Source organism: Syngnathoides biaculeatus, chromosome 5, assembly GCF_019802595.1.
Source record: "Syngnathoides biaculeatus isolate LvHL_M chromosome 5, ASM1980259v1, whole genome shotgun sequence".
NCBI classification, from domain to species: domain Eukaryota; kingdom Metazoa; phylum Chordata; class Actinopteri; order Syngnathiformes; family Syngnathidae; genus Syngnathoides; species Syngnathoides biaculeatus.
Window position 1 is genome coordinate 24,611,021 of NC_084644.1, and position 27,864 is coordinate 24,638,884.

The 27,864-nt window shown below is 39.3% G+C and overlaps 1 protein-coding gene and 1 pseudogene across 1 annotated transcript in view; both read left to right on the forward strand.

Moving 5' to 3' along the window:
• The window catches only part of LOC133501325 (eukaryotic translation initiation factor 3 subunit H), a 71,356-nt gene that overhangs the window by 20,147 nt on the left and 23,345 nt on the right, over positions 1-27,864 (forward strand). The window contains exon 3 of the mRNA XM_061821006.1: positions 20,659-20,826. Within this exon, the coding sequence (XP_061676990.1) occupies positions 20,659-20,826 (168 nt within the window). The remainder of the gene's footprint in view (positions 1-20,658; positions 20,827-27,864) is intronic.
• On the forward strand, positions 18,888-19,008 carry LOC133501554 (5S ribosomal RNA; annotated as a pseudogene).

The window sequence follows — 27,864 nt, forward strand, 5'->3', positions numbered from 1 at the left end:
ATAGTTCCAAAAAGTACACCACTGTATTCTAGAAAAAAAAAAACAATGATCAAAACCTGTTTGAGACCAAAACATTTATTTGAGAAATACATTTATAAATGTCCCTCCATCCAATTTGCTTGCTTTATCTAGCATCAGGTATAAGGGTTCTCACATTAAAAAGTAAAACATTCCATTTTTTTTTTTTTTTTTTTTTTTGAAATAACACACACAATGATCAATATATGAGATTGGACACACAAATTATTAATAGCAACTCGGGCGTATTTTACAATTGCTCTGTTGGTTGGCACGATCGGTCGTTGTTGCTGCTCTTTTTTTTTTTTTTTTTTTTCTCTTGGATGAGAATATTGTTAAAAAAAGACATGCCCCCATAGGTTATGCTTGAGAATTGAGGGCCAGACAATTAGTGCGTGGTGTGCTGAAACGCCCCCGATACTCAGGACGGACGAGCTACAATAAGTAGATCAAAGCAGCCTGTTTGGATTCAAGAGTTGAACTACTTTTCAAAGGTCTGCAGCCTTTGTCAACATGTTTAATGGCTACAGCTGTTACAATAGTAAGTAGTGCTACACTTTATGTAATGTGAGCATACGTGCATCGTATACTGTATGCTAGTAACTCACATTTGACGAATGTGACTGCACCTTCGCGCTCACAAATCTGCAGTCGAGCACGAAAAATCACGCGTCTAAAATGTGTTAAGAGTAGAAATACATACAGTTGACATTCTTTTTTTTTTTTTTTTTAACATGAAAGCACACGTCTCCTGCTCATTTACTTGACTCCGCCCCCCCTTCGGCTCTTAAAGGGGTACACTCAATTACAAACAATGACCACCCACACAGGCTGGGCTATGTAGAGCATGCTGCTAGTGTTTACTCTCGATAATAATGGTAAAAGTAAAAAAAAAAAAAAAGCGCTGTTGCTTTAATGAATGTCGGGGTATGTGAATAATGGAAGAAAAAGTGGTGAAACTGGACAAGATTTTCTTTATTTTGAGTAAAACAGGTCTGGTCTGAAGCCAAAGTAGAAAGTACAGGATGAGATGGTGTCTAATGTTAAAATTCCAGCTAACACAACTAATGTTTCAGTATCTAATTATAATAAATATGAGATTGTGATTTACTTTGACTTGATCTAAGTTCTAATATTAGACTAGTCTGCCCATATATCTAAATGCGAATGGTCATTTTCTCCCATGATACCGCGTTATCTTGAAGTTGAAAACTTTTCCCCTCTACATGCTTTAGGAAGATATAGATCTACTGCTAGCTTTCATCAATGGATTGACAATAGATATGACCGTAAATTACGATAAAACAATACATCATGATGAAATAAAATTATTTGATGATATGAATATTTAGTTTTGATATTAAATGTCTATTGACCTCTTTAAAAATGTCTGTCTCAGTGCAAGTGTTAGAAGTTCAACTGGAATGAGCTCTGTGCTACTGTTTATTGCTAGTAATGGCCAAACATTGATTACATTGTTCCTCATTGAATGGGATTTTTTTTTTTTTTTTGGCCACAGCTTCTGTTTGTTTAACCTCAAGTTAGAACTTCAGGAAAATGAGTGACTTATTCTGTGTTGACATATGTAATCATAGCCATGCATCCTTCTTATTTCTGCATCTATTTCACATTAATTTGTCATCATCTCATTTTATAAATGGAGATTTACACTATTATGCAAAGGCTGATATTGCTATGCTTTCCTTTCGTTTTTGTCAACTCTAATTCATTGGAAGCTCTTTGTGTAGAAATATGCTGTGTGTGACCCAATGCAAGATTTTTGAGTTTTATTGATACAGTTCCACATCTCTTGTGTTAGTGTTGTTACAAATAATGTCAAAGTAGTGATAGGATTGGTTTTGACAAGCAGCTACAACAAGGGATTACTGAAATGTCAGTACAAATCTTGGAAAATAATAGTGTGCAAATTCACTTGTTATCCCATAAATAACTTTCTTCATGGATCACTTTATTAATTTGCAAAATGTCTGTTTGATCAGAATGACACCTCTGATCGATATTTATAGACAACAATAAATCGACTGAAAATCATGACCGCATTCTTGAGTATGGTTGTGTGTTTGGGAACATGTCAGCGTTGTGCTATTTTAGTTTTCATCAACAGGTGCCAGTGTGGGGCCACAGTTACTGTACAAATGAGCCAGAGTGGGAGAATAATTGAGCTGTAGTGAAAAAATAGCCCTTCAACATGAGTAGGGAAAAAAAAACTTGATAGGACCCCCAAAACATATGACCTTGCACCATGGGTACATGTAAATATGCTATGCATTTGAGGGACACACATATACGATGTACTTATAAATGTTTGAGGGACACAAACACATGGATACAGTATTTGCATATTCTTCTTGTTTTCCTTTCAGCTTGTCCCGTGAGGTCGGCACAGGGTGTCATCTTTTTCCATTTAAGCCTATCTCGTGCATCTTCTTCTCTAACACCCACTATCCTCATGTCTACGCTCACAACATCCATCAACTTCTTCTTTGGTGTTCCTCTCACTCTGGCAGCTCCATCCTCAGCACCCTTCTACCAATATACTCGCTCTCTCACCTCTGAACATGTCAAAACCATCTAAGTCTGCTCTCTCTAACCTTGGTTCCAAAACATCCAACTTTGGCTGTCCCTCTAATGTGCTAATTTCTAATCCTATTCAACCTGCTCACTCCAAGCGAGAACCTCAGCGTCTTCATTTCTGCACCCTCCAGTTCTGCTTCTTGTTGTTTCTTCAGTGCCACCGTCTCTAATCCATACATCGCACAGGAATTGGCCCCCCTTCGGGCTGTAGATAGTCAAAACAAGCAATCAAATAAACAGAGTCAGCACATAAGAAACACGATTCACACACTACCTAATCTATGTTAAAGTTAAAGTCAGATAAAAACAATCAAATGATCATAGTCAGCACATAGTGCTGTGTGAAAATATAAAGGATATGGCGAGTTCAAGTATACTGTATGTGGATGTATTTGCATATTGGCACGAAAAATAATTCTATGTTCACACAACAATTATTTATACACCAGTCATTTCTTGGCAATAAATGGCTTTTTATTCAGTTTTTTGTTTCTCTTGGCTTATAAAGATAAATACCAAGTTATTTCCATAGTGCTCAGAATGTCATCACATTTATTTTAGTTTAAATCAGCTAAATTTTTGACTAATTCAGCCACGTGATTTTAGCCAGCATGCAACGTTAACACTTGGTGTGACAGTCAAGTTTGGAGGAGAGGAGTTCAGAGATGATGGTGTTAAACGCAGAGTTGAAGTCCACAAACAGGATCCTTGCATAGGTACCCTCGCTGTTGAGATGTTCAACATACAGGTCTGCTGATGATGTGGGATGAGAATTTTCCGCAGATCGGCGGATTTCCGACTTTTTCAGACCAAAATGACCATTCTCGAGATAAGGGCAAATCCGTTGAGAAAATTTCAGTGGGGGGTGGGGGTGTGTGTGTGTGTGTGTGTGTGTGGGGGGGGGGGGGGTTTAGGGGTAGGGTATCGTGCGCCTGCCTCACGGTGGTGGACTCCAAGCTGCAAGTTCAGCTTAGTGCTAGCACAAGGTGTTCTATTTTGCTCGGTAGTGTAAATATTTGCATTTTGTGACATAAACATTAAAACGTGTTTGCGGCAGATTACTCGATTGGACAACAGAGTTACACAGTATAACGATCCAATCGTGTTAGTGGTTAATCGAGTTTCACCATTGCCATGTACATGTGTTCTCGGTTCTCAGAAATTGCAGTGTAACTTGTTAGTTAGCCAAGTAATGGCGCGTGGGACTTAGCGCGAACTGAGCGACGGTGTGTTCAAAGTTTTACGATGGCGAAAGTGTTAGGAAAAAAAGGATGACGATCGAGCAAGGGCTATTGACAAGGATGCTGGAATCAAAAACTGTTTCAGACGGGCATGGCTTGAAAAAAGTGTAACCGTGCAGATAGGACCGAAAACGGTATCAACATGTCTAACCGAACACATACAAAAAGTGGACATTCCCGGCGAAGTGCTGTGCACTCAGTGTTCCGATAGCAGCAAGAAATATCCAGGAGGAACAGCTATTCAGAATGTTGTAAATCAGGGGTGGCCAGACATTTTGACCTCAAGATCTACTTTTCAAGCATCCAGCCTCTCCCAAGCTACCGACGAGGGGATGGTGGGGGTGAAATGATGATGATGATGCTCCCAAACCGTTTTAAGGTTAATGTTATATTGCCTCCTATGTTTAAAATACAGAATTATCTTTTTGTGCACTGTATTGTCTGTGGTTTCATTCTGTATCAGGCTGTGCCAAGGTGGAATTTTAAAATTACACACCATCTCACACTGCACTTTCTACTTTGGCTTCACACCAGACCTTTTCCACTCAAAAAAGAGAAAATGTCGTCCACTTTTTCTTCGATTATTCACATACTCCGACAGTCATTGCATCTTAAAACAACAGCATTTCTTTTTTAACTTTCTCCGTTATTATCAAAAGTAAACATACACAGCATGTCTAGCTCGTCTTTGGTCGACGTTGCCCAGACTGTGTTGCTAAGTAAAGCAGCAGTGGTGGACGCTGTCATTATAAAACACATTGATGGGCTGTGCAAGTACTGTAACATTTGTAATTATGAGTGTACGTCTTTAGGAGGGAGCGGGGTTCGGGGGGTGGGTGTAAAGTAGGAAAAAGAGAGTGTGGTGGAGCTGTAAATGTTTTTAAGTTCTGGTTAAATATTCCCTCATGCTTCTATAGCATTTTCACTTGTATATATTTCTTCCACTGTACACTGTTTTAATTGTACTGTTTTTTTTTTCTTTACATGTTTATAGGCTTTTGTTTTATTTGGTTTTAAATGCTTCCAGTCATGTAAAGAACATTGTTACCCTATGCATTAAATGCGCTATATAAATAAGTTTGCTTTTCCTTTTCTTTTTCAGGACATTACAATTTGTTGAATTGGGTATGCACAAGGTTTGTGCAATAACTCTGATTTTCCTTCTTCTTCCAGCTTCAAAATCATTTGCTTTTCTCCTATAGAGAACACCCTTAACTTCATTTTCTTAACAGCAAATGCAGTTTACACAGGTGATACCCAAAGTCAAAAACCACTATCCAGTGTTTAAGCTATTTAAAAGGCAACACCTAAGCAACTACAAACACCCATTATTCACGTTCCACTACTTTTGCTCACTTGAAGAGTGGGTGGTTTCAAACAATTTGTGCCCTGTCCAGAGTTGTTTAACACATCTAGATGGAAATACTACAAAATGAAAGCTGGGGTTCTGAACTTTTGTCTCAGTCATTTTTTTATCCCAACACCAAATTTCTTCAGTGCAAAACAAAAATAAAGGAATTGAAATTGCCATTCCAATACTTTTGGAGGGGTCTGTATGATTGTGACATTCTAATAGGAAAAAAAGCTTCAGTTGCTTGCGTTTTCTGTATCGATCTCCCTTCTCAATTTCATTTCTTACACTCCATTTCTTCTCTTTCCAAGAACTCACGGGCCCTGCATTTTGTTTGAACTTTTCTTTATTGCATCTTTTAGTGTTCTCGCTCCACCCTCACTGCTCCAGTGCTCTTGCAAACTCCTTACCTAAAGGTCCCTTTCCATCAGCTTTTTATTTTTTTATAGTCTTTAATCTCTTTTCTGGGTTTGTAAGATAATTTTGGTCAGAAATGCCCAGAACATTTTTTTCAAGCTGTTTTGGGTCTTCATTTACACCTGCCAGTTATAAGTACTGAGTTTCTCATTCATATGTGACTTGTAAATAAGCGTTGGTGATTGGTTCACTCATCTTCCCCAATTTTAGTATGGAAAATAGGCTCAAATTGGCCCATATCAAGGCATCTTCTAGTGCAGGGGTACTCAATGTGTCGATTGCGATCGACTGGCAGTTTTGGTCACTCGTGTGATGCCCCACCCCCCCAGACTTCCATATATTGTGCAACAGCAGCTTGCAGAGGAGTATAGATGTGATTTATCAGCTAGAAAATGCAATAGGTGCAGTTGAAGCCTAAAGTTTACATACACTACATAAACATTTAATTTTTCGTCACACTTTCTGCACTCAAATCAAACCTTTCCTGTTTCAGGTCTGTCAGGATCACCAATATTTTTTTTAATTTTGTGAAATACCACGATAATGAGAGAATTTCCTTCCTTTGAACTGCATGGCTGTGGTCAGACATTTTGGGTAACCTTCTCCAGGTTTCGGACAGTACTCTGCTGGAATCGTGGCCTATTCTTCCTGATAGAGATGGTCTTCCTGAGTCAGGTTTGTTGGTTGCCTTGCTCACACACGCCTTTTAGAATCTGCCTACAAATTTCTGATGGGATTCAGATCATGGCTTTGTGATGGCCCAGCCAAGACATTGACTTTATCCTCAAGCCACTTTTTAACCATTTTGGCGGTATGCTTATGGTCGTTCTCCATTTGGAAGACCCAATTCCACCCAGGTTTTACCTTCCTGGCTGATGTTATGAGATGTTGCCTTAATATCTCCATGTAATGTTTCTTCTTTATGATGCTGTTTATTTTATGAAGACCTAATCTGTCTTGTTTCTTTAGGAGTAATGGCTTTATTCATGGTTTCACTCTGGATAATGATCCAGATACTAGACTGGACTTCCTCCTTCCTCCATCATGACACAGTGTCTTGGAGGCAATGGTTAGTCACTTATAATGTGTTGACACTGGACACAAAGAGAGGTTTTGCCCCTGAAGTGGGGTAATCGGGGGTGGGTTTGGGGCTTGGAGTAGGAGGATGGTATAATGGCATGCACTGACGGCAGTACTCAGAAAGCGGGGAGGTTGGGCTACTGTTTAATGTCAATACATTTTTGTTTTTGCAACACATAGTGTTGTTGCTTACGACCACGCTATCTTGAGAATGCCCGATCTCGTCAGATTTCGAAAGCTAAGCGGATTTGGCCCTGGTTAGTACTTGGATGAGAGACCGCCTGGGAATACCAGGTGCTGTCAACTTCTCTCCCCGGCTAAATGCAGAGGGGTTGCGTCAGGAAGGGCATCCGGCGTAAAACTGTGCCAAACAAATATGCGTTCATCTAAGATGACACGCTGTGCCGACTCCTAACAGGACAAGACGAAAGGCAAAGAAGTGTTTATTTCATTGAATTAATTTAATAAATTTATGGTCAGTGTTAATAACCGGAGTCAACATTCAGGTGATTTCCATAACAAAATATGGAGTTCCCAAACATTTGACAGCTCTACTTTTTGACCAATCAACGATTGCCTAGCTGTGTAACTGGCTGCTATGCCTTTTTGAGGTTGTGTATGTAAGCCTTCACTTTTGAAGCTTTGTCATCTGGAGCAGACATCTTCACCATAGGTTAATTGAAGTCAGACGGTTAAAATGACTCTACCATGATCTCTCAACTCCTCGCTGTAAATATGCTGTTCAGTATGCAATGAGGTGTGCGTGTGTGTGGTTTGTAAGAAGTTGGGCCTCCCCCCTTCTGATGAGGTCCTTCTTAGAGGTTGCCCTTCAATAGATCACTCTACCTGCCCCAAATGGGAAATTGATTCCCTCCATTTTTTTATCTTGTTCTCCCCCCAGTGAAGCCAATTAGATCACTTGGTGGCCCTGTGTTCAAGATGATACGTTCTGAACATTTTTACTCTCTCCCTTTCACTGTACCGGAGCTCTAAGCCTGAATCTTAGCACCAAGCTACAGCTGTATAGAGCTGTATCTGATTTTAAATCCTCCTGCAGCATTATAAATCATGTGAATCCCCCAGGTGCAGTCTCCATTTCCATCAGTTCCGCTGTTTTATTCATCTGCTCCATTGTCTCATGATTCTTTACCACATTAAATTTTGTGGGTCTGGGTGAGACGCAAGAAGAGAGGTGACAAGGACGAGACAAAATGTAAAAGAATCTCGGATGGCAATAGGGAAGAAAAGGTGATGTGCAGTGGAGTGATGGGAACAATGTTACAGGGCAGAAGTAAGGGCAACCAAGCAAAATATTGCAAGGTAGGGCAAGCACAACAAGAGGGGACTAGGAAAAAGATAGCAAAAGTAAACCGATGTTTCAGGTGTTTCGCACAGAACAATTTTGTCAAAAATGGAGGAAGAGACTCTTGAGTTCCTTGAGAGTGCCATTGAATGCAGTAGACTAGAAAAGGAAAGAAGGTAATCCAGACTTATTTCTTTTTCGGTAAATTAAATAGACACATTTTGTTTATTATTATGTGCAGGTGTTCTGGTTGCATTCTTAATTTTTCTCTTTTTTTCTGCCTTGCTGATAAGAAAATCTATAGCTCCTGAGGTCATAAAATTTTGAATTATATCCCCATTTTTTGAAAAATAAACCCCTAAAGTTGCACACAACACAAAACGTCATACATGATGTTTCATATTATCTTGGTCCATCTCGTGAGACATTTAGGTATGTAATCATTTAACTTTTTTCTTAAACATAAAACTTCATGTTGAAGCAAAGAAGTCCTTGTGAGCTAACTTTTAGTTAGTGTCATTTGTCACTAAAATTACATATGGATACCCAATTCAAAATGTGTTCTTGGAAGTTGTGTTACATAGTGTTAAACTGATCATGTATTATGAGAAAGCAGAACAATAGCTATTCACGTATCTTAAAACAAAATTAAATGCAATTAAATGCCTATGAGGAGGATTGCATTTCTTTTCACGGTAAGGTATCTTTGCCTTGAAGTAGAAATGGGTGTAAGGAAACTGATAGAAAGTAATACATTTTATGTAATTTTCCACTTAGTTCATGTCTTTGGAAGCAAATCATAAAATTGGTGCTGTTATTATCCAAAAACAGCTTTTCTATCAAGTTTTACTTTACATGTAAGATGAATCTTTATTTCATTTTGATATATTTTTGAGAAGACAGGAGAGTGTAGAGTTAGGATCAAATGCATGCGAATAAGAAAATAGTTTTCTCAGTCTCAAATGTCAAAATGTTCATACTGGTATTCATAATACTGATACATCCAGTGCTTTTCACCAACGTTGAACAGTCTGAATCAACATAGCTGCATCTTTACTTAAAATCCACTCTGTGCTCCACAATTTGGTTTTTAATCACATAGGATTTCTCATCCATGTTTGTACACTTGCTCTTTGTATAAGTACGTCAACAGGAATATTGATTAGACAAATTACTTGGGTGTCCCTTTGTTTAATGCACGGGATCTTTTTTTAAGTTATGTGCACTATTTGAACATTGATAAGAACACATAAAATTAAATTTCCGGTTTCCCATTTCCCGAAGACAAATTAGCAAGTTCACAAATTGATCCTTTACACACAAAATTTTCATTTATAGATGACCCTTACATGACTGCTACAATAATGGTGTTGTGCGACAATTGGTGCTGTCAAATGTCCACACATTGAGTTTGTCAGTGTCAGTGTCTTGAAGACAAAGAAGCTTTGTCTTGTGTCGTGAAACATCATGCAGTGTGTTGTGTACACATTTTTCGTCTGATGATTGTGTGTGCGTGCATGTGCAGTTCTCCAGAGGTCTTGCTTAACTAAGATTAATTACACCTAATCCACTGTGCCAAGTGGAACATGGACCAAGGTGGCTATGTTCACACAAACACACAGGTACTAACAAATAGGCACACAGATCCCTTTATAGCCTTACTGCTGAAAATTAGCCTTGTGCCTCTCCTGACACTTCAGTGTAGACTGCAACTCGATATCACCCATTTACTTTCGTCATCTTGCACATTTATCACTGTTCCCTCTTTCCAACAGATGAACGTGTGGACGGAGCTAATAAGTTGGCAAAAGAAAAACCCATGTACTTTCTCATACTAGCATTGACTGACCTTCAATAAGAAAGTGCTTGCCCTCTTTTTTACAGGAGAAAAAGAAAAGAATATGGCTGTAATTGGCATGCTAATTTGAATACCCTAACATGGCCCTCAGTCATATGGTAATGTTTTGCAAATTTTCCTATTGTACTATGTAAGAGAAATCCATGTTTTTTTCTGCTCAAATTAAATATTTTCGACTGCTGGCATATTCCCGTTTCCTGTGACTGCTATCATGATAACATAAAGAAATATGTTATATGCAAAGGATTGCGTTCTGTGTATGGTTGAGCGAATAATCAATCTAATCCAAAGTTTTTTGGGGTCACCTTTTTAAAAATTATGAAATACATTTTTTCCCACCCTTTGCTGCTTCGATAGCATATGTATTGTTTGCACTAATGACACAGTGGTGGACAGCTAACTAAATACAGCACTTCATTACCTGCATACATCCAAATGTTGAACAACAATTTTAGCCTCATCTAGAACAGCTACACTGCAATTGCGCTAAACTTTCAGATCTCCCTTTAATCAGCAAATGTCTCAATTGCCACAATTGTATTAAAAATCTGAATGTTGCAGCTAATTTGTCATCTTGGTGAATAAGTCTAGAAGCCACACAATCTCAGTCAGAATATATATAATTTCTCCCCAATCTGTCAGAATCACAGGTTTGAGACCAACAAACTGACTGTTGTACAGACTCGGTGCCACATCAAAACTAAAATGATCACACCACAACAAACAGAAAAGCATAACTAGCAAATAATAAAACAAATGAATTATTCACAAAATAATTGACACAAAACATGCACTTTAAACGCTATTTACATCCAGCATGCTTTGCGCCACTCAGGACCTCCATAGTGACATAGTCACTCACCAGACTGGCAAAATACACTTTGGTTTCAGTGTTACTTGGATTTTGACAAATTATATTTGTGAGAGAAAATGTCCATCTTCACCCAGCTGCATATGCTCGTGGTAGTTTTGATATATTTGTGTTGCTGCTAGCTTCACTTGTGATGCTTTTTGGCTTAAAATCCAGCGCTTTACCAATTTCCTCTAGGCAAGTGCTTATGTTTGGGAGATATGTTAATATTTCCTTACCAGTGAATTCAGACCAAGAAGACCAGCCTCAAATTTAAATTAATTCAATGAGCTTTAACTGTACTTGCAGTGGTAAGTTTGCCTTAAAAATTGTGCTGATGCAGTGCTAGTATTGGCATTATACGGTTTTATACTGTATATTGACAGGCCTTTATGCAATGATTACACGTCTTCTACTCTATACTTAACTGTTGTGTACAACTTAACCTTTGTTCATGTCCATCTTCAAGCTTTGACACAAAAGAATTTTCATTCAATCAAGTAATTTCAATCTCAAGACATATAATCGATCACAATTGCACTGTTCTAGTTATCGGAGTCGATTTGCTACCCGAACAGGCTTCATTAGTTTATGCACAAGCCGAGTTAGGATAGCATTAGTTTGTGTATTAGTCTGGGAACCCTAATAGTTTTCCTTTGTTAGAAGCACAGCAGAACCATGAAGAGCAGTCTTTTGGGGTGAAAAACAGTCGTTTAGGTGCTTTGCACAGAGACAGCTGCCCGTCAACACCAGCCATTGGGTGGAAGATCCCTTGTTAATATTCTGTATTATACTGTTGTAAAATAAAGAGAGATTACGGCAAACAGGTCATGTAGCCCTTCATACGATCAATGCTCACAAAGTAGCCCTCAACCAGAAAAAGCTTGGTGACCCCTCATATAGATGGTCTTTCAGGTCTAATGTAGATGGCGTCTCTCACCCCTTTCAACCCGTCTTCATTGTCCAGAAAAAAAGTGCTCGTTCTCTTTGAGGTGCAGGTAGATAACTGAGTCTTGAGCTAAAGAGTTACCTCATCTATGTTGTCATGTGCCTATACTGTGCCTTTTGTTTGTGCCAAACAAAAAAAAATTGGTTCCAATTTCAGAACTAGAGACTGTAGGTAGGATTTTTTTTTTCTTTTTTTTGTGACAAAATATTTTTACTCCATCGCCATCACATGGTACATCCATTTTCTTGTCAGTTCTCGTCAATTCAGACTCTCTCATGGATGAGATCAAAATTCATGAAGGGTTTGTCTAAAAAAACAATGTCAAAAGTCAAACATGGCAAAACATGAAAACATTACTTGATATGGCTTAGTAAAGCTTTGGCATGGAACGAAGCAGTTACGCTAGCTGACGCTCGTGAAAACATATGCATATACACAACAATTTGGCAACAAGTGGCATGAAAAACAAGGCTTGTGAATACACAACATAAACAGCATGCCCGAGGAAGTGGCACACGGCCACGCCGCCGCTCGCTGAGGCTGTTGTCAATCACCCGACTTAACTGTGTGCTTCGTAGCAGTGCCACTGGTATTTATTACGTGGTGTAAAAATGTTAGAATCAGCGGGAATTTTAGGATCAGTCGGGAAATCGAATCTTTTTTTTTTTTTTTTTTTAAACACCGAAGTGGTTACTTGGTTTCCCCGATATAAACATCAGTGCATTCTTCACTGCACTTCACTGCCTACATCAGATTGCATTTCTGCGTGTGGAGTGTCTGATCTTTGGGGTACTAGCATTTTTGTCATGATGTTACCAGGTTTGAAGTATACCAGAATATTGTTAGTTGAAAATGTTCGATTTTCTTTGCGTCTGTCACTTTTTCTTACTCATCTACCTTGCTCTTGCCCGTCCTTCTAACGCGTCCTTCTGACACTTCTTTTTAAGATGGTTGAGCTATTATGTCAGGTCTCAGTTTTCATTTAAGGTGACTATAGTTTTTGAGGACAAAAGTCACTTTTCACACAATATAGTTCAACAGCGAAAGCTGCCACTGAAACATCGTTTCCGGGTTCGTCACATCATCGTTAATAACTAGAAGTCCTATCAAGAGGATCTTTTGAAAATAAGGCGGAAATATTATCTTCAATGAAATCTCTGCAGCTGTGAAGCCATGGCTCGTGTGGAAGGACATCGGAGATAGTGAGTGTTTCTCACTGCAGTTGGATGAATCCACTGATGTGAGTGACACAGCCCGGGTGTGCATTTTCATTCGTATGGCGTTTAGTGATCATCAACGTGAACTCAAGTAGTTACAAAAAATGTTTGAAGTTAATTGTGTTGCGTAATATTGGCTCATGCGGTAATGCAAGGCACACAAAAATACATTTACACATAAAGAATCCTCAATATACTATAAAATAAATATTTTCCATTTTTGTAATGGGTTGATCTTTGTGACTTGGTCTTTCCATTTCATCATTGGTCATTCTAAAAAAAAAAAAAAAAAAAACTAAATAAATAAAAACACGTCAGACCCCCCGTCGGTCGCAAGAGGGTGGATGCTTGAGAAGTAGATCTTGGGGTAAAAAAGTCTGGGCACCCCTGATATAACAGAGCTATAAATTAAAAGTAAAATAAATTAATACATGACTAAAATAAAAAAACAAAAATTTCTAACTCAGAAATGTTAATTTCCAATTTCAACTATTAGTAGAACATGATATAAAACGATATTTAAAATTTTTCATCAGTAAGAATTCTTGAACAGACAAGCTTTATCTGAAGAAAAGTTAAATGCACTGGCCTGTCAAGGAATAAACATGAACGATCTATACCCGCAATGTTTTAAAAATGCTGAAAGTTTAGTTAAACATAATTGGCGTGAGTGGCAACAAGCTAGCGATACATTGTAACAAACATTCCTATCGGCAATCGTGATGTCTTGTTCTAATCTAGTGTAATTTACGGCGGTATCTGTTGGCAATCAATTGATGAAACCTAGCAGTAGATGATCTATAGCTTCCTAAAGCATGTAGAGGGGAAAGTTTTCAATCACTCGTCAAATGTGAGTGATATATATAGTTTAGCATATACGTATCCCTCAAACAGTAAATTTTGAGGGATAGTTTTATGTTCCATAGGAAAATAGGTGGCTCATATGAGGATTTCAAATGACACTCTGCATCAGATTGACTCAATACAAAAGCAACATTAGCTTCCATTGTATTCCTAAAGACACCATCTACTGTAGGCATTGTAAGGATATGTAGCACACTTTTGGGCAAGGATCAAATTGATTTGGACTGGCGCAGTAAGCTAACCAGAAACAAATTTGCTGAACACTGGTGGGATCGAAAGTGCTTGTATGGATTTTTTGCAGTCACTGATTATGGCCACTGTAAGTGCCAGAATACAGCAAGCGTAGATGGAAGTCAGACACTGGAGCAGCATCTATAGCCCACCACACTGCCTTTTGGGAATCGTGTGCCTGACTGTCAGACTAGTCTGTTCTAAACTTTTTATTGGCACTGTTCAAACCTTCCAACTGGGTATTTGGTGGCCAGCACAATCCGGCAGCCTTCAGGACCTAGAAGGTAAACGGAAAGACCACTTGTCAATAAAAGTACGATGATTATTTGGTTTGATTGAGATTGTTGTGAAAGGAGAATGAAACAGAAATAACCCAAATGACGATGTTGCATCCACTTGAACACTTAAACGTGTGCGTGTGATTTCAAGGGAATAGCTCCTACATTTTGACAAGGTGGTGATTTGAATATGTTGTGACTCTGTTATGTGGATCTTCCCAGTCTCTCTCTCTCTCTCTTCTCTCTCTCTTCTCTCTCTCTCTCTCTCCTCTCTCTCTCTTCTCTCTCTCTCTCTCTCTCTCTCTATCTCTCTCTCTCTCTCTCTCTCTCTCTCTCTCTCTCTCTCTCTCTCTCTCTCTCTCTCTCCTCTCTCCCCACCCCCCCTTTCCCTGCTCTGAAATGTTGTGGCCTGCAGCAGCATGAAAGGTCTGAAGCAGTTCATCTCTTGTCATTGAATATTAGAGTATGAACTATCTGTCTGGTTCATTGCACACACATACATGCCCATTGCGTTTTCAAGCGCATTTAACCACACACTTACTCCCTGGTTGTGTTTTTTGGTTATTTACATTTTTCGCGAAGGGTGAAACTTTAGCTTCCAGGTCAGAAACACCAAAACACACACGAGTTTCTGTACTGTCAAATGGGCACACCCATGTTTACACCTGCGCATCATTGCATCTTTCTTGCATTCTCCACACACGTACACAGTCACAATAGAGCCGCACTTTTAAATTAATGGGATGGCTCATTCCTTATCTGGTTTGACGACCCATTTTCATTAATCGAAAAGGCTCCAAGGCAGGAAAAAAAAAGCTAATAGCAAACGGGTTTACAAGCCTTGATCCTATTGCAAAAGTCAATGACATCTTGCTAGTATTGCTTTTTACAGAGTTCGCACGCGGCCCTAAAAGTCCTTAAAAACCCTTAAATTTTCGAAGGTGCATTTAGGGGCTCCTAAAAGTCCTTAAAATCCGCGAAAACTGGTCAAGCCCCTAAAAAGGCCTTAAATTAAAAAAATATCAAAGGGAGGACGTCTACCGCCAAAATTTTACCTAAAAAATAAATTAATCTTTTATGTAACAAAAAAAATAGCGATCCGTCTGGTGTCCAAATCAGCCGGAAATTGTCAACGGAAGTCACCGTGTTGATAACTAGTTGCCATCTTGTTGATATTCCATTGTTTGTTTCCGTGAGTAGGCCTTTCACTTCGTCTTCGTTACGACGTAGGGTAGTTCTTTCAACAATCCAACTTGTATCATGGAGAAGTGCATTTTTCAAGAAGCTTGGGTTGAAAGTAAGGAGTTTGGGAGCTGGGTTCGTCGAGATCCAAAAGATCGGCACATGTTTTACTGCCATCTGTGCAAGCAGCGTTACCAGCTTGAAAAGATGGGTGTCAAAGCGCTGGAGTCGCACCGGAAAAACAGGAGACATGCTGATTTGGCGAAGACTCTCTCATCTTCCGTTGGTATGAATTTGTTTCTAAAATATCAAGATAGTGAAGCATCAACTTCAGGCAGTGGTACTAGCAGTGCATGCGCACTAGGGATCGCAAAAAAAAAAACACTTACTTTCATAACCGGTTTTAACCGAACAGTTGTAGCAAGAAAATGATTAACCGGTTTTAAAACCGGTACCATAGTGATGTTTACATAATTCACTCGCGGGACCTCGAGTTGGGGTGCGGGGTTCCGCACGGACTGTTTTTGTTGTTGCTCTTCCGGAGTGACGAGTTCACAGAGTTCCCCCTGTTATGCGAGTAGTGTTTTGATGTCTGCCTATAAAACGAGTTTTGTTCCTGTGTCCGACACTCCGCCTCCGACTCCTTTTCTCCGGCGCTACACCATCGATCGTTAATTTACTCCGCGGTAATGGGGTAGTTTGTACACAATATTGACAAACAAGCTTGTTGAATGTGGCTTTCAACAACGCACTCGTGTAAGTTAAATTTTTATTTTTTTTGTAAAAATGTTTTAATGTTGACATTCTTCTTTTGGACTTACAGAAAGGGCATGAAAGTATACTGAGCGTTTCCTTGATGCCATGTTTGATGTTTCTTTGATTTAACTGAATGTTCTTTTGAGTCCAACTTTATTCTAACAGCGAAACTTGAAAAAAGTGGAAATGATGTTGAAAATAAATGGCAATGTGGAGTACCGGAACCGGAGGAAATGATTGGAAATTTTAACCGATTTCGAAAGCCCGATTACGGTTTCGGTTTAAAAAAAAAAAAAAAAACGAAAACCGGTTATTTGTAACCGGTTGTGATCCCTAATGCGCACCTACAGTTGTCTAGCCATCGACTTCAACCAGCCAGAAGTCAGGCTTTATGAACGTAGTTCAATACACAAAGACGGACTCGTTAAAGGCAGAGATCGTGTGGACTTTAAAAGTGATCTGCAGCCATTACAGCTGCAAATCTTGTGAAAATAATTCGAAAGTGTTTGCAGTCATGTTCCCAGACAGTGACATTGCTAAAAACTACCACTGTGGGGAAAGGAAGACTTTGTACCTGGCTACATTTGGCATCGCTGCCCACTTTTCATCGCTACTGCCTCAAAGCCAAAAAAGCCAGAATAGAGACTGACATATCAACGCTTATTGAGAAGGCTGACAGGCTGTGTGAGGAGGCAGAAGAAAAGAGGAATCTGAGGTTTATCACCGAGGCCAATGCACTCAGAGGCAGAGCAAAGGACAAGAGAGCCACTTTGGCACCTCTGCAGCAACAAATAGAGGAGGCACTGGGTAGGCTCAAGGAGCTAGAGTAGGGGTGCTGAGACAGACATCAGTAGAAGACATTTGTGTATATAGTTGCAATTGTAGTTATAATCTGTTATTCTGTATACTGTTATGTGAAGACGTTGACAATGGTCATATCAATGAGAACTACCACAAGGGGCGACAGGTAATCACTGTCACAGGTACTGAGATACTGGAACATTTGATGAACCAAGAACGGTTGATGGCACCATTGGGTGAGTCTTTTTTCCTTACTCTTGATTTCCCACGATGGTCCTAAATTTTTCGTGTCGGCCCTAAATTTTTTCCTTGTCAGCCCTAAATTTTTTGCGTCAGCCCCTAAGAATGCCCCTAAAAAGCCCTTGAATTTTTTTGGTCAGACTGAGTATGAACCCTGTTTTTAGTTTAGTCAAAATCTGGGCAAATTCATTACCTGGATTTTTGGGGTTAAGTAATCCCCACTACACCTCTGGGATTATGTTCCAGACCACCCCCGCAACAAGTGGAATTCACGATGTAGAAATACAGTGGAACCGTGAATTAACAGACGTTTTTTCATTATTATTATTATGTGCTTATTGTTTTGCCTAAAAGTATACAGTATGCCACCAAACAATTGTAAGTATAAAGAAACTTTGCAAATGTTAGTTTATCCAATTTTACCTTCAAACATAGCAGTGATTGTCTCATGCTGTCGTAATAATGACATGATTCATGGTGCTGGGGAGTAGTGATAATGGTGTGGTGGTTGGAGAAAGTTGCTGTGGGGGGTGTTTAGGGTTGCTTTCATGAACCATGAAGTTAGCGCGCTTCCTTTTCCCACCTCCCTTAAGATTGGTAAACAACAGCCGTAGATATGATTAGGTAGACACGACATGGCTCTTTTGAGCAGGGTGCTTATGTTAAAGTGCCACAAAACCTGTCTCAAAATGGTCTTGTAAATTGGAGACACCCCAAAAAAGAATGTTACAGTAGACGGTGAATGATTGAATTGACACAAACAAAAATGTGAACTCAAACTTCAAAATAGCCAAGAATTAAGATATACTTCGACCTTCCTGATGCTGTGGGTGTGTTCCTGGGCGCCTCCAACATTAAATCAAATACTTAGTCTTTTTCTTAACCCTTGGTAGAAAACTTTTTCTGTTTTGATGGATCTACTGTCAATAAACATCAATTATAATAAAAACAAAACACAGGAAGCCTTGAAACTCCAAACTGAAACAATAAAACTGTTCTGACAGAAAAGTGATACTGATCCTCCATTCTGTTTGACCTGACACTTGAACAGGACACGCAAACAAAAGAAACCCTCCGTATTCCATCGTGGATTCACTGCTGCTCTGCCTCCAGTGAAAGGAGCAATGCACGTTTTCATGGGCTGCAGAGATGCTTTTTGCCCCTTTGTTTCCTCTGATATTCAGCAAGTTGTTAATTGACAGAGTGACTTGTCAGTCGGGGCTTGTCACGAGGAAACTGGGGGTAGTGGTGCATGTGTTGAGTTTTAGGATTTGAGAATCACAGTCGGAAAGTACTTTATACCCCCATACGTCTTGACATCACGAGGATAGTTTTAAGCCATATCTCAACAATTCAGTCCTCTATTGTTCTCAGTCTTTGCTCAGGTTTTCAGCATTAATCTTCAAAAAGATTTAATGTATTTAGAAATAAAAAAACAATTTACAACTTGGGGCAGGTAAAGATAATGTCCATTGATAGGGAACATGGCCACTGCTATGTTATTCACATTGATTAGCCGTGCTGTGAATCTAATCTTTGTAATCTCTGGCAAAGCAGCAACAACTCGAAAATATGGGCACCAGTCTTTTTCCACTAGTAAACGGTGTCCAATTCTGGAACTGACAGACTGTATCTGCTACACTGGCAACACTTGTGGCTTACGGCCATGCTAACCTGAGAACGCCCGATCTCGTCAGATCTTGGAAGTGAAGCGGGTTTGGCCCTAGTTAGTACTTGGATGGGAGTCCGTCTGAGAATACCAGGTGCTGTGTAAGCTTCTCTGCCCGGCTAGATGCAGAGGGGTTGCGTCAGGAAGGGCATCCGGCGTAAAACTGTGCCAAACAAATATGCGTTCATCCAAGATGACACTTTTTGGTGACCCCTAACGGGACAAGCCGAAAGGAAAAGAAGAAGAAACTGGACACTTTTTTGTCAGAAGAATGGACTTGACTTCTCAGAGGTGTGCAGAGAAATAGGGGAATTCAGTTTTTGGAAGATTGTCGTTTGTGTTTTGTTTAGAGGAATTGAGTTTCTTGAATGTATTCAGTAATTAGTCTTAGCTATTTAAGAAACAAGTGATCAGGAATGAACCAGAAGGTTCTATGTATTGCTGTAGGTTCTACTTTGATCCAAATGTAGCACAAATGACTGATAAATCTACTGAATTATCAAATTCTTTATTTCTGTGGTCGCTTGGTTCACATCAAATTAAGATTATGATGTCAGCAGAGGAATTTTACTATTGTAGTACGATACAATGATTCTTGGGCTATGATTTTTTTGTTTTTTTTATTTTTTTATTATTTTTTCCCAGTTCTATCAACCCCCATCCCAACCAAACTCACCACATTTGCCACCTTCTTTTTCCATCTCTTCAGTTTATTCTTGTTAACAGCCACATCGGAAGAAGGATGTGCTCTCCATGCTGGGGGCTAAGGGCTACAGCTCACCAATAATGCCCTGATTTATCAACAGTCCTCAGATAGCCTGTATGGACATGCTGTTAATTCACCACTTTCTGTGGCTGTTACTTAAAGGTCTACCGACACGTAAAGCATGATTTTTAGTATGTTTTTAATAAAAACAAGGCAGCCGGAATAGACTCTCAAAACGATAGTGTAATATTGCCCCGGTCACTTCACTTGCTTGTGAGATGTTCTCTTCTTCGAAAAGAGCTTCCGTCAGAAGGGGTGTCGGAAAAATCAGAAAATCTCCGTTGTTCGTTTCCCATAGCAGATGGCACAGCGTCTCGATGGCGACTGTCCCAGTGTGACATCTGTAAATGACATTGCAGGTAATATGGCTGCCACTGAGATGTTGAGAGAGACTTCCGCAACTTTGCGTATGAATGATACGCCCTCTGGTTATATATATATTTTTTTGTGTAGACATTAAAGTGAATATTATACAGTATGTACTTTTCATAACTATATAAAATTTTAAAATGTATATAGGGATGTCGGTAGACCTTTAACACTGGCACGGTAATAAGGCTGTTTATATTTCAGGTCACCTGTAGTCTGAAATTAAATGGTTTTAGGCTTAATGAACCAACCAGCTCCCTTCTTGCTGAAACCTATTTATATATCAGTCCATTTGTTTTCTCCTCCACAGGGAAATATTCATCAGCAAGAGGAATGAATAAGTGGAGTGAATGTCAATAGTGGGCACTTCTATAGCAGTAAATAGGACCACCAATCACTTGATAACAGAGTGGGGCCTTTAGTTTTCTGTTTTGGGATATTTTTCCTACACATCTTTGGAGTCATCAAAACCAATGTTTTTTTTTTTTTATTTCCCTCCCTTCTTCCCAGCTCTAAATGGAGATCAGATGAGTGCCTCAAATGAAAAATGTTCCCACTCTCAAGTGTTAAAGATTAAGTTCATTCAGACTTTTTTGTTCAGTGGCCCATGTTTCTGCTTTCAGTCCAGTACCAGATGGAGATGATGCGTTCTCTGCGTCACGTAAACATCGACCATCTGCATGTAGGATGGTACCAGTCCACCTACTATGGTTCCTTTGTCAGCAGAGCCCTGCTCGACTCCCAATTCAGCTACCAGCATGCCATTGAGGAGTCTGTTGTGCTTATCTATGGTAAGCAGAATTTATATTCATTTATTTTGTCATCAATATTTATTTTGCTTTTGTGGGTGAGCCACATATCCAAATGACAGAATTTGTGGGTAGAACAATTATCAGATTTAACACTGCAACTCCCAGGGAGACATTACTCGGAATTAAAAATAATTATGCCACCTTTTAAGAGTGAAAATTGAATGAATGACTTTCCAACAAGAATAATGTTCTTAATATTTTGTTAATGATCCCAATCTTGAAAGTGTTTTTTTGAAATAAGTTCTTGATTATAACAACTAACAATTGCACAAATTTTGCCATCCTCTCCAAGAAATGTTCTGATATTAGGAAAAAATAATAATGGAAATATAATCTAATAAATTCAATGAATAGTCTTTAGCGCACGAAATGCTATAATGTACAGCATTTGCCATTGGCCAAGAGTACAAATTACAGATGGATTACAAATTAATCTTTTCTCCCTTGTTTATGGCTTGACATGAAGAAAATTACACCCAGGATTACAAAGGACCGTGTTTCCCCCTCAAATACTTTACTCTTAGTTCACAAAACATTTTCCCAATATCACCGTGGCGTGTCATTGGGCTGTTTTGCTATTTACAAGCATCGGGGTAAGCAGTGACTGTCTTTATTGTATTTTGACAGAGATATGAAAAGAAATGTTAGCCAGTTCAAACGATGTCTTTAAATCTTTGGCTGGCATTCGGTTGTTGTTTTTTTTTTTTTTTTCTTAATTGATTGCATATAATTTTTGCTCTCGGTCTGATTTTAATTTGGCATTCACTTGTTGGTCGAATAGCAACAGCCTCAAAGTGTTGACTGTGGAATTTCTCGTCATTGAAATAACTTCGTAACCCTCGCCAGGTTTATGTAAATCAAAAGTTGTTGATGACCGAGCCATGTCTTCTTTTGCAGAGTGTACCCAACCATTTTTTTTTTTTTTAAGTCGGTGTAATTAGCTGGAGTCCATACCGCCAAACTCAACTGGACTCCTTTTGTTTTAGAACAGGTGTCGGGAACCTATGACTTGGGAGCCATATCTGGCTCTTTTGATGGTTGCATATAGCTTGCAGAACCCTCATAATGACATACTCTACATGTGATTTGTGTTGTGCAGGCAACACAAACAGCCAGTTGCCTTAGTTTGCTGTGGCAGTCGATGTGCGCTGGCGCAGAAGGGTTGAACGCAGATCAACAACTAATTATGAAAACGCTTTTGACTGGGGACTAGGGTTAAAAGATAGGAGTACTTTAGTTTTCAGCAAGAATGGAAAACCTTTGTGGGGGGAGAGGGTTCTGCAGTGTGTCTAAATTATAATGATAAAATTGCAACAATGAAATGCTCGAATATAAAGCGCCAATTCTTAATGTGTTTGCATCAAAATATCCTGCGGGGTACACCAGGAAGAAAGCATGCCAAGAGCTACTTTCCAAAGTCCAAGTTCGTCAGGAGCAAATCTGTGTTCAGACCCAACAAGATTAATGGAATTCAGATAGTTTTGCTGATACTTTAGCAATTGTGAGAAATGGAAAGCCATTCGCAGATGGTGAGTATGCCAAAGCATTCGTACTTGATTTTAGCAATAAACATTTTGTTGGCAAGAATTGTTCCTCATTGTACCATCATGATGACAAATCAAATTGAATCGCGTTCAAGATTAACGATGGAAGTCTCAGCGCCTGCATAAAGCTTAATCTAACGACGTATGAAACAGACTATAAAGCCATCAGCGAAACCATTCAGCAGCAGAAGTCGCATTAATGGTAAGAAGTACTTTTGTCATCATTGGTTAGTAACTGTATAGCACTGTTATTTAAAATAATTCAGAGACTTGTTGTACTCAAATTGTTTTACGGTCTTACATAAATGCACAAATACTCTTGTATTCAGTTTTTAAAATATTGTATGGCTCTTTTGAAATTAGATCTCAAAATATTTTGCATTTATGGCTCTCTCGGTCGAAAACGTTCCCGACCCCTGTTTTAGAATGACTCATGCTTTTTGAGGTAATTTTTCCATTAGCACTAAAGCACTAAACTTTTTCTGTTAGCACATTTTTTGTGCATGTTCTCAATAATTAAAAGAGCCAGAATTCTGATTATCATTTTTTTCCCCAAGACCATTACAGTTATCAATACTCTTGACTTAGATGATGACAAGATCATATTTGAAGACCATGAAATTTTAAAGGGTACACATACATTTCTTGCCACTGTATTTTAGTCCTGGTATGCACAACAGAAATTTAAAAAATGTAACAAAAGGTTTTGTTTGTTTAAAATTTATTGCAAAAATAAATTTTGTTTGGGCCATCATGTTTCTAAATTGACAAAAGCACTTCAGCCATGTGACAGATGAATCAGTCTGACCAAGACTTGTTTGACGTTTGATCAACTACACAGTTCTTCTTTGTAAATGAGGACTAATTTCATTGTGAATCAATCATGCTGCACTTAATTGATCACAGCACCTCAAAGAAATTGATCTGATCTCTGTTTAACGTAAAAGAAAATTGAATTTGTTTTTGTTCTCCTCATTAAGTCGCTGGTCATTTTATGCATGTCAATGAGATGCCCAACAACTAAGTTAGTTTTGTATGTCCATCATCTGACGGCCACAACAATCTTTTTAATACAAATTACTTGCCAAGTTAGCAATTTCTAGCATGCAGTTCTAAAAATGGTTTTAAGTGGAAATCATGACAGCTGTTTTTTTTTTTTTATACAAAACATATGAAAGACTGTAACAGGTTCAATGTGAAACAAATTAATGCTTTCCAGTGATTAACAAATTATGCATTTCTGCCAGTCCTACTTTCAGGTATTGAGTAAAGTTACAACAAAAAGCAGGAGAGCTTATTCTGAGTCAAGTGGAGCCTGTGGGAATTTGTCAACATCCATTTAGATTGATTTGTCAATTGCAAAATGTGGTTTGTCACAGTCTGCTGTTGAGATAGAAACAAGTCTCAACAACACTCTATTGGACTGTATTCTGGCAGTTCACCTCCTCGGCACCACTCTTATATTCTGACATTCTCAGCAGAAATCAGCAATAGCATTTGAAAGCTGCCTGAAATTGCTCGACAGAGATGGTCTTTCAATTCCCTTGAAATGAAAGCAAGCTGTACACATATCTCTTACAATAAACCAGGACTTTTCCCTTGTCAGATTTTGAAGGTCAAATTAACATTGTCGCTAAATTTGTCGGCTAGCATAAATCAATTAATCGATGACATCAGTCGGGTTCACAAAATATTTTGAAATGTAGTTCTGCCTTCCACAGGTTATTCATGGCAGCTCATTTGTAGCAGCAACCATTTTGTCAATCAATTCCACTTTTATTCACTGGAAGTGTGGTTTTGATAAAGAAAATATTTTAAGAAACAATTGACTTGCACTATGCATGCGTACACACACACACACCACACACACACACACCACACACACACACACACACACACTGGCACACAACATGCACTGTAAAACATTTTTGGAGAGTGGTAAATAACCCTAACCCTTCTCATCATCGATTTGGGAGGGGTGGCCAGTTCTTCTAAATTTACTGTTATATTTTCTCCACATGATAACTGTCTTCACTGTGTTCCGTGGTTTATTTAATGTCTTGAAAATTGTTTTGTGTCTTTATCCTGACTATTTTCCCTTTGATGGTGTGGAAGAAATCTGCAGACCATGGTTTGTGCTGTAAGATTTGACTATAAAAATGTAAGGAAAGTGCTACTAGAGCTTCTGAATTTCATTTGGGAATAATCAGAGGCACTTTAAATGGTGGCAGGTGTGTTGATTCCTTTTTAAGAACAGCGTGAATGTGGTTGGTTAATTATACCCAGTCACATCCCCTGTTATGTGGATGTGCATACTTATTCAGCTGCATTATCTGTTTATTTTTACTTGCCCTCAAAGAATTGTTTTTCAATTTAGTGACAAAAACAAGCATTTCAACATCTGCAATGAAGACTTTTTATTGCCATTGTCTAACTTACATATTATAGACAACCTTCCATCCATCCATTTCCTTTGCCGCTTATCCTCACGAGCGCCACGGGGAGGGCTGGAGCCTATCCCAGCTGTCAACGGGCAGGAGGCGGGGTACACCCTGAACTGGTTGCCAGCGAATTGCAGGGCACATCAAGAGAAACAGCTGCACTCACAATCACACCTAGGGGCAATTTAGAGTGTCCAATTAATGTTGCATGTTTTTGGGATGTGGGAGGAAACCGGAGTGCCCGGAGAAAACTCACGCAGGCATGGGAAGAACATGCAAACTCCACACAGGTGGGTCCGGGATTGAACCTGGGACCTCAGAACTGTGAGGCCAATGCTTTACCAGCTGATCCACCGTGCCGCCCATTGTAGACAACCTAAGCAAACCAAAAATTTAAGGGTTGTATTTAGCCAACCCCCCCCCCCTTTTTTTTTTTTTGGAGCTCCTTGGCCACCACCATAAATTAATAGCTGATAGTTCATGTCTTGATTTATTTATCGTGGTTATTTTTTGTACATTTACAAAGGTTTTGTTGTTTAAAGATGATTATTTCCTGAATTTGTAAAGCTAACTAGAGCTCATTACCTGGTTGCAACCAGCAGAATTAGTGTTGATTCAGTTTTAACTTGTGTTCTCCAAAAGATTGCCTGATGTCATGTGGGCATTTGAGCTACAGGTGGGTACAACATGTATTGAGACCCCTTTAAAATGTTATAGAGAGAGAGAGATAATCTAAAAAGAAAAATCCAGAAATCATAACGTATGATTTTTTTTAAACGATTTGTGTGATACAGCCACAAATAAGTATTTGAACGCCTGAGAAAAGCAATGTTAATATTTGTTACAGTAGCCTTTGTTTGCAATTACAGAGGTCAAACGTTTCCTGGAATTTTTCACTAGGTTTGCGCACACTGCAAGAGGAATTTGGGCCCACTCCTCCATACAGATCTTCTCCAGATCAGACAGATTTCTGGGCTGTCGCTGAGAAACATGGAGTTTCAGCTCCCTCCAAAGATTTTCTATTGGGTTTAGGTCTGGAGACTGGCTAGGCCATGCCACAACCTTGATATGCTTCTTACGGAGCCACTCCTTGGTTTTTCTCGCTGTGTGCTTCGGGTCATTGTCATGTTAAAAGACCCAGCCACCACCCATCTTCAATGCTCTGAGTGAAGGAAAGTTGTTGTTCCCCAAAATCTCACAATACATGGCCGCGGTCACCCTCTCCTTAATACAGTGCAGTCGTCCTGTCCCATGTGCAGAAAAACACCCCCAAAGCATGATGCTACCACCCTAATCCTTCACAGTATGGATGGTGTTCTCTGGATGGAACTCACCATTCGTCTTCCTCCATACACGGTTAGTGGAATTATGACCAAAAAGTTCCATTTTGGTCTCATCTGACCACAAAACTTTCTCCCATAACTCCTCTGTATCATCCAAATGGTCATTGGCAAACTTAAAACGGCCCTTGACATGTGCTGGATTAAGCAGGGGAACTTTCCGTGCCATGCATGATTTCAAACCATGACGTCTTATCGTGTATTATCAACAGTCACCTTGGAAACGGTGGTCCCAGCTCTTTTCAGGTCATTGACCAAGTCCTGTCAAGTCGTGTAGTCCTGGACTGATTCCTCACCTTTCTAAGATTCATTGAGACCCCACAAGGCGATATCTTGCATGGGGCTCCACTCCGATTGAGATTGACCGTCATGTTTAGCTTCGATTTTATAATGATTCCTCCAACAGTGGACCTTTTTCAACAAGCTGCTTGGGAATTTCTCCATAGCCCTTTCCAGCAGTGTGGAGTTTTACAATTTTGTCTCTGGTGTCTTTGGACAGCTCTTTGGTCTTGGTTATGTTACAAATTTGGGTCTTACTGATTGTATGGGGTAGACAGATGTCTTTATGCAGCTAACGACTTCACACAGGTGGATCTGCTTCAGGATAATACTTGAAGTGAAGGTGGACAATTAAAGGTGGACTAACAGGTCTTTGAGGGTCAGAATTCTAGCTGATAGACAGGTGTTCAAATACTTATTTGCAGCTGTATCACACAAATAAATTGTTAAAAGATCATATATTGTGATATCTGGATTTTTCTTTTTAGATTATCTCTCTCACAGTGGACATGCACCTAGGATGAAAATGTCAGACCCCTCCATAATTTCTAAGTGGGAGAACTTGCAATATAGCAGGGTGTTCAAATACTTATTTTCTTCACTGTATATTGGAGCCATTAGCTAAAATCATTGGTTATTTTTTAGGTTTTGGGTTAAACTGCGCAATTGGGGAAGAAGAGAGGTAAAAGAACCCAAAGATCACTGTGGCTGAGCTCTAGAGATGCAGTTGGAAGATGGGAGAAAGTTCTTGCAAGACACAAAGTCTGCATGGAGTTTGCAAAAAAACAAACACCTGCAGGGGATGAGAAATATACTACGGTCTGATGAGCCTAAGATCGAATTTTGCGGCCTTAATTCTAAGCAATATGTGTGGAGATAACCAGGCACTGCTCATCAGCTGTCTTAATACAGTGAAGCTTTGTGGTGTAGGGGTGTTTTCCAACTTCAGGGATGACTGGTTGAAATCGAAAGAAAAATGAATGCAGCAGAGTGCACGGATAGCCTGGACGAAACCTTCTCTGGAGTGCTCAGGACCTCAGACTGGGCCGAAGGTTCACCTTTCACCAAGACCATGATGCTACATAAACAGCTAAAGTAATGGTGTGGCTTCAGAACAAGTGAACAAGTTCTTGAATGGCCGGCCAGAGCTCTTTACTTAAACCTGATTGAGCATCTCTGGAGAGACCTGAAAATGGCTGCCTACCAACATTCACTATACAACCTGACAGAGCTGGAAAGGATCTGCAAGGAGGAATGGCAGAGGATCCCCAAATTCAAGTGTGAAAAACCTGTACCATCATTCCCAAAAAGATTCATAGCATATTAGCTCAAAAAGAAGCTTATACAACATAACAACGAAGGATCAGAATATTTATGGCAAATTTAAATTCCATGTTTTTCCCATCAATATGG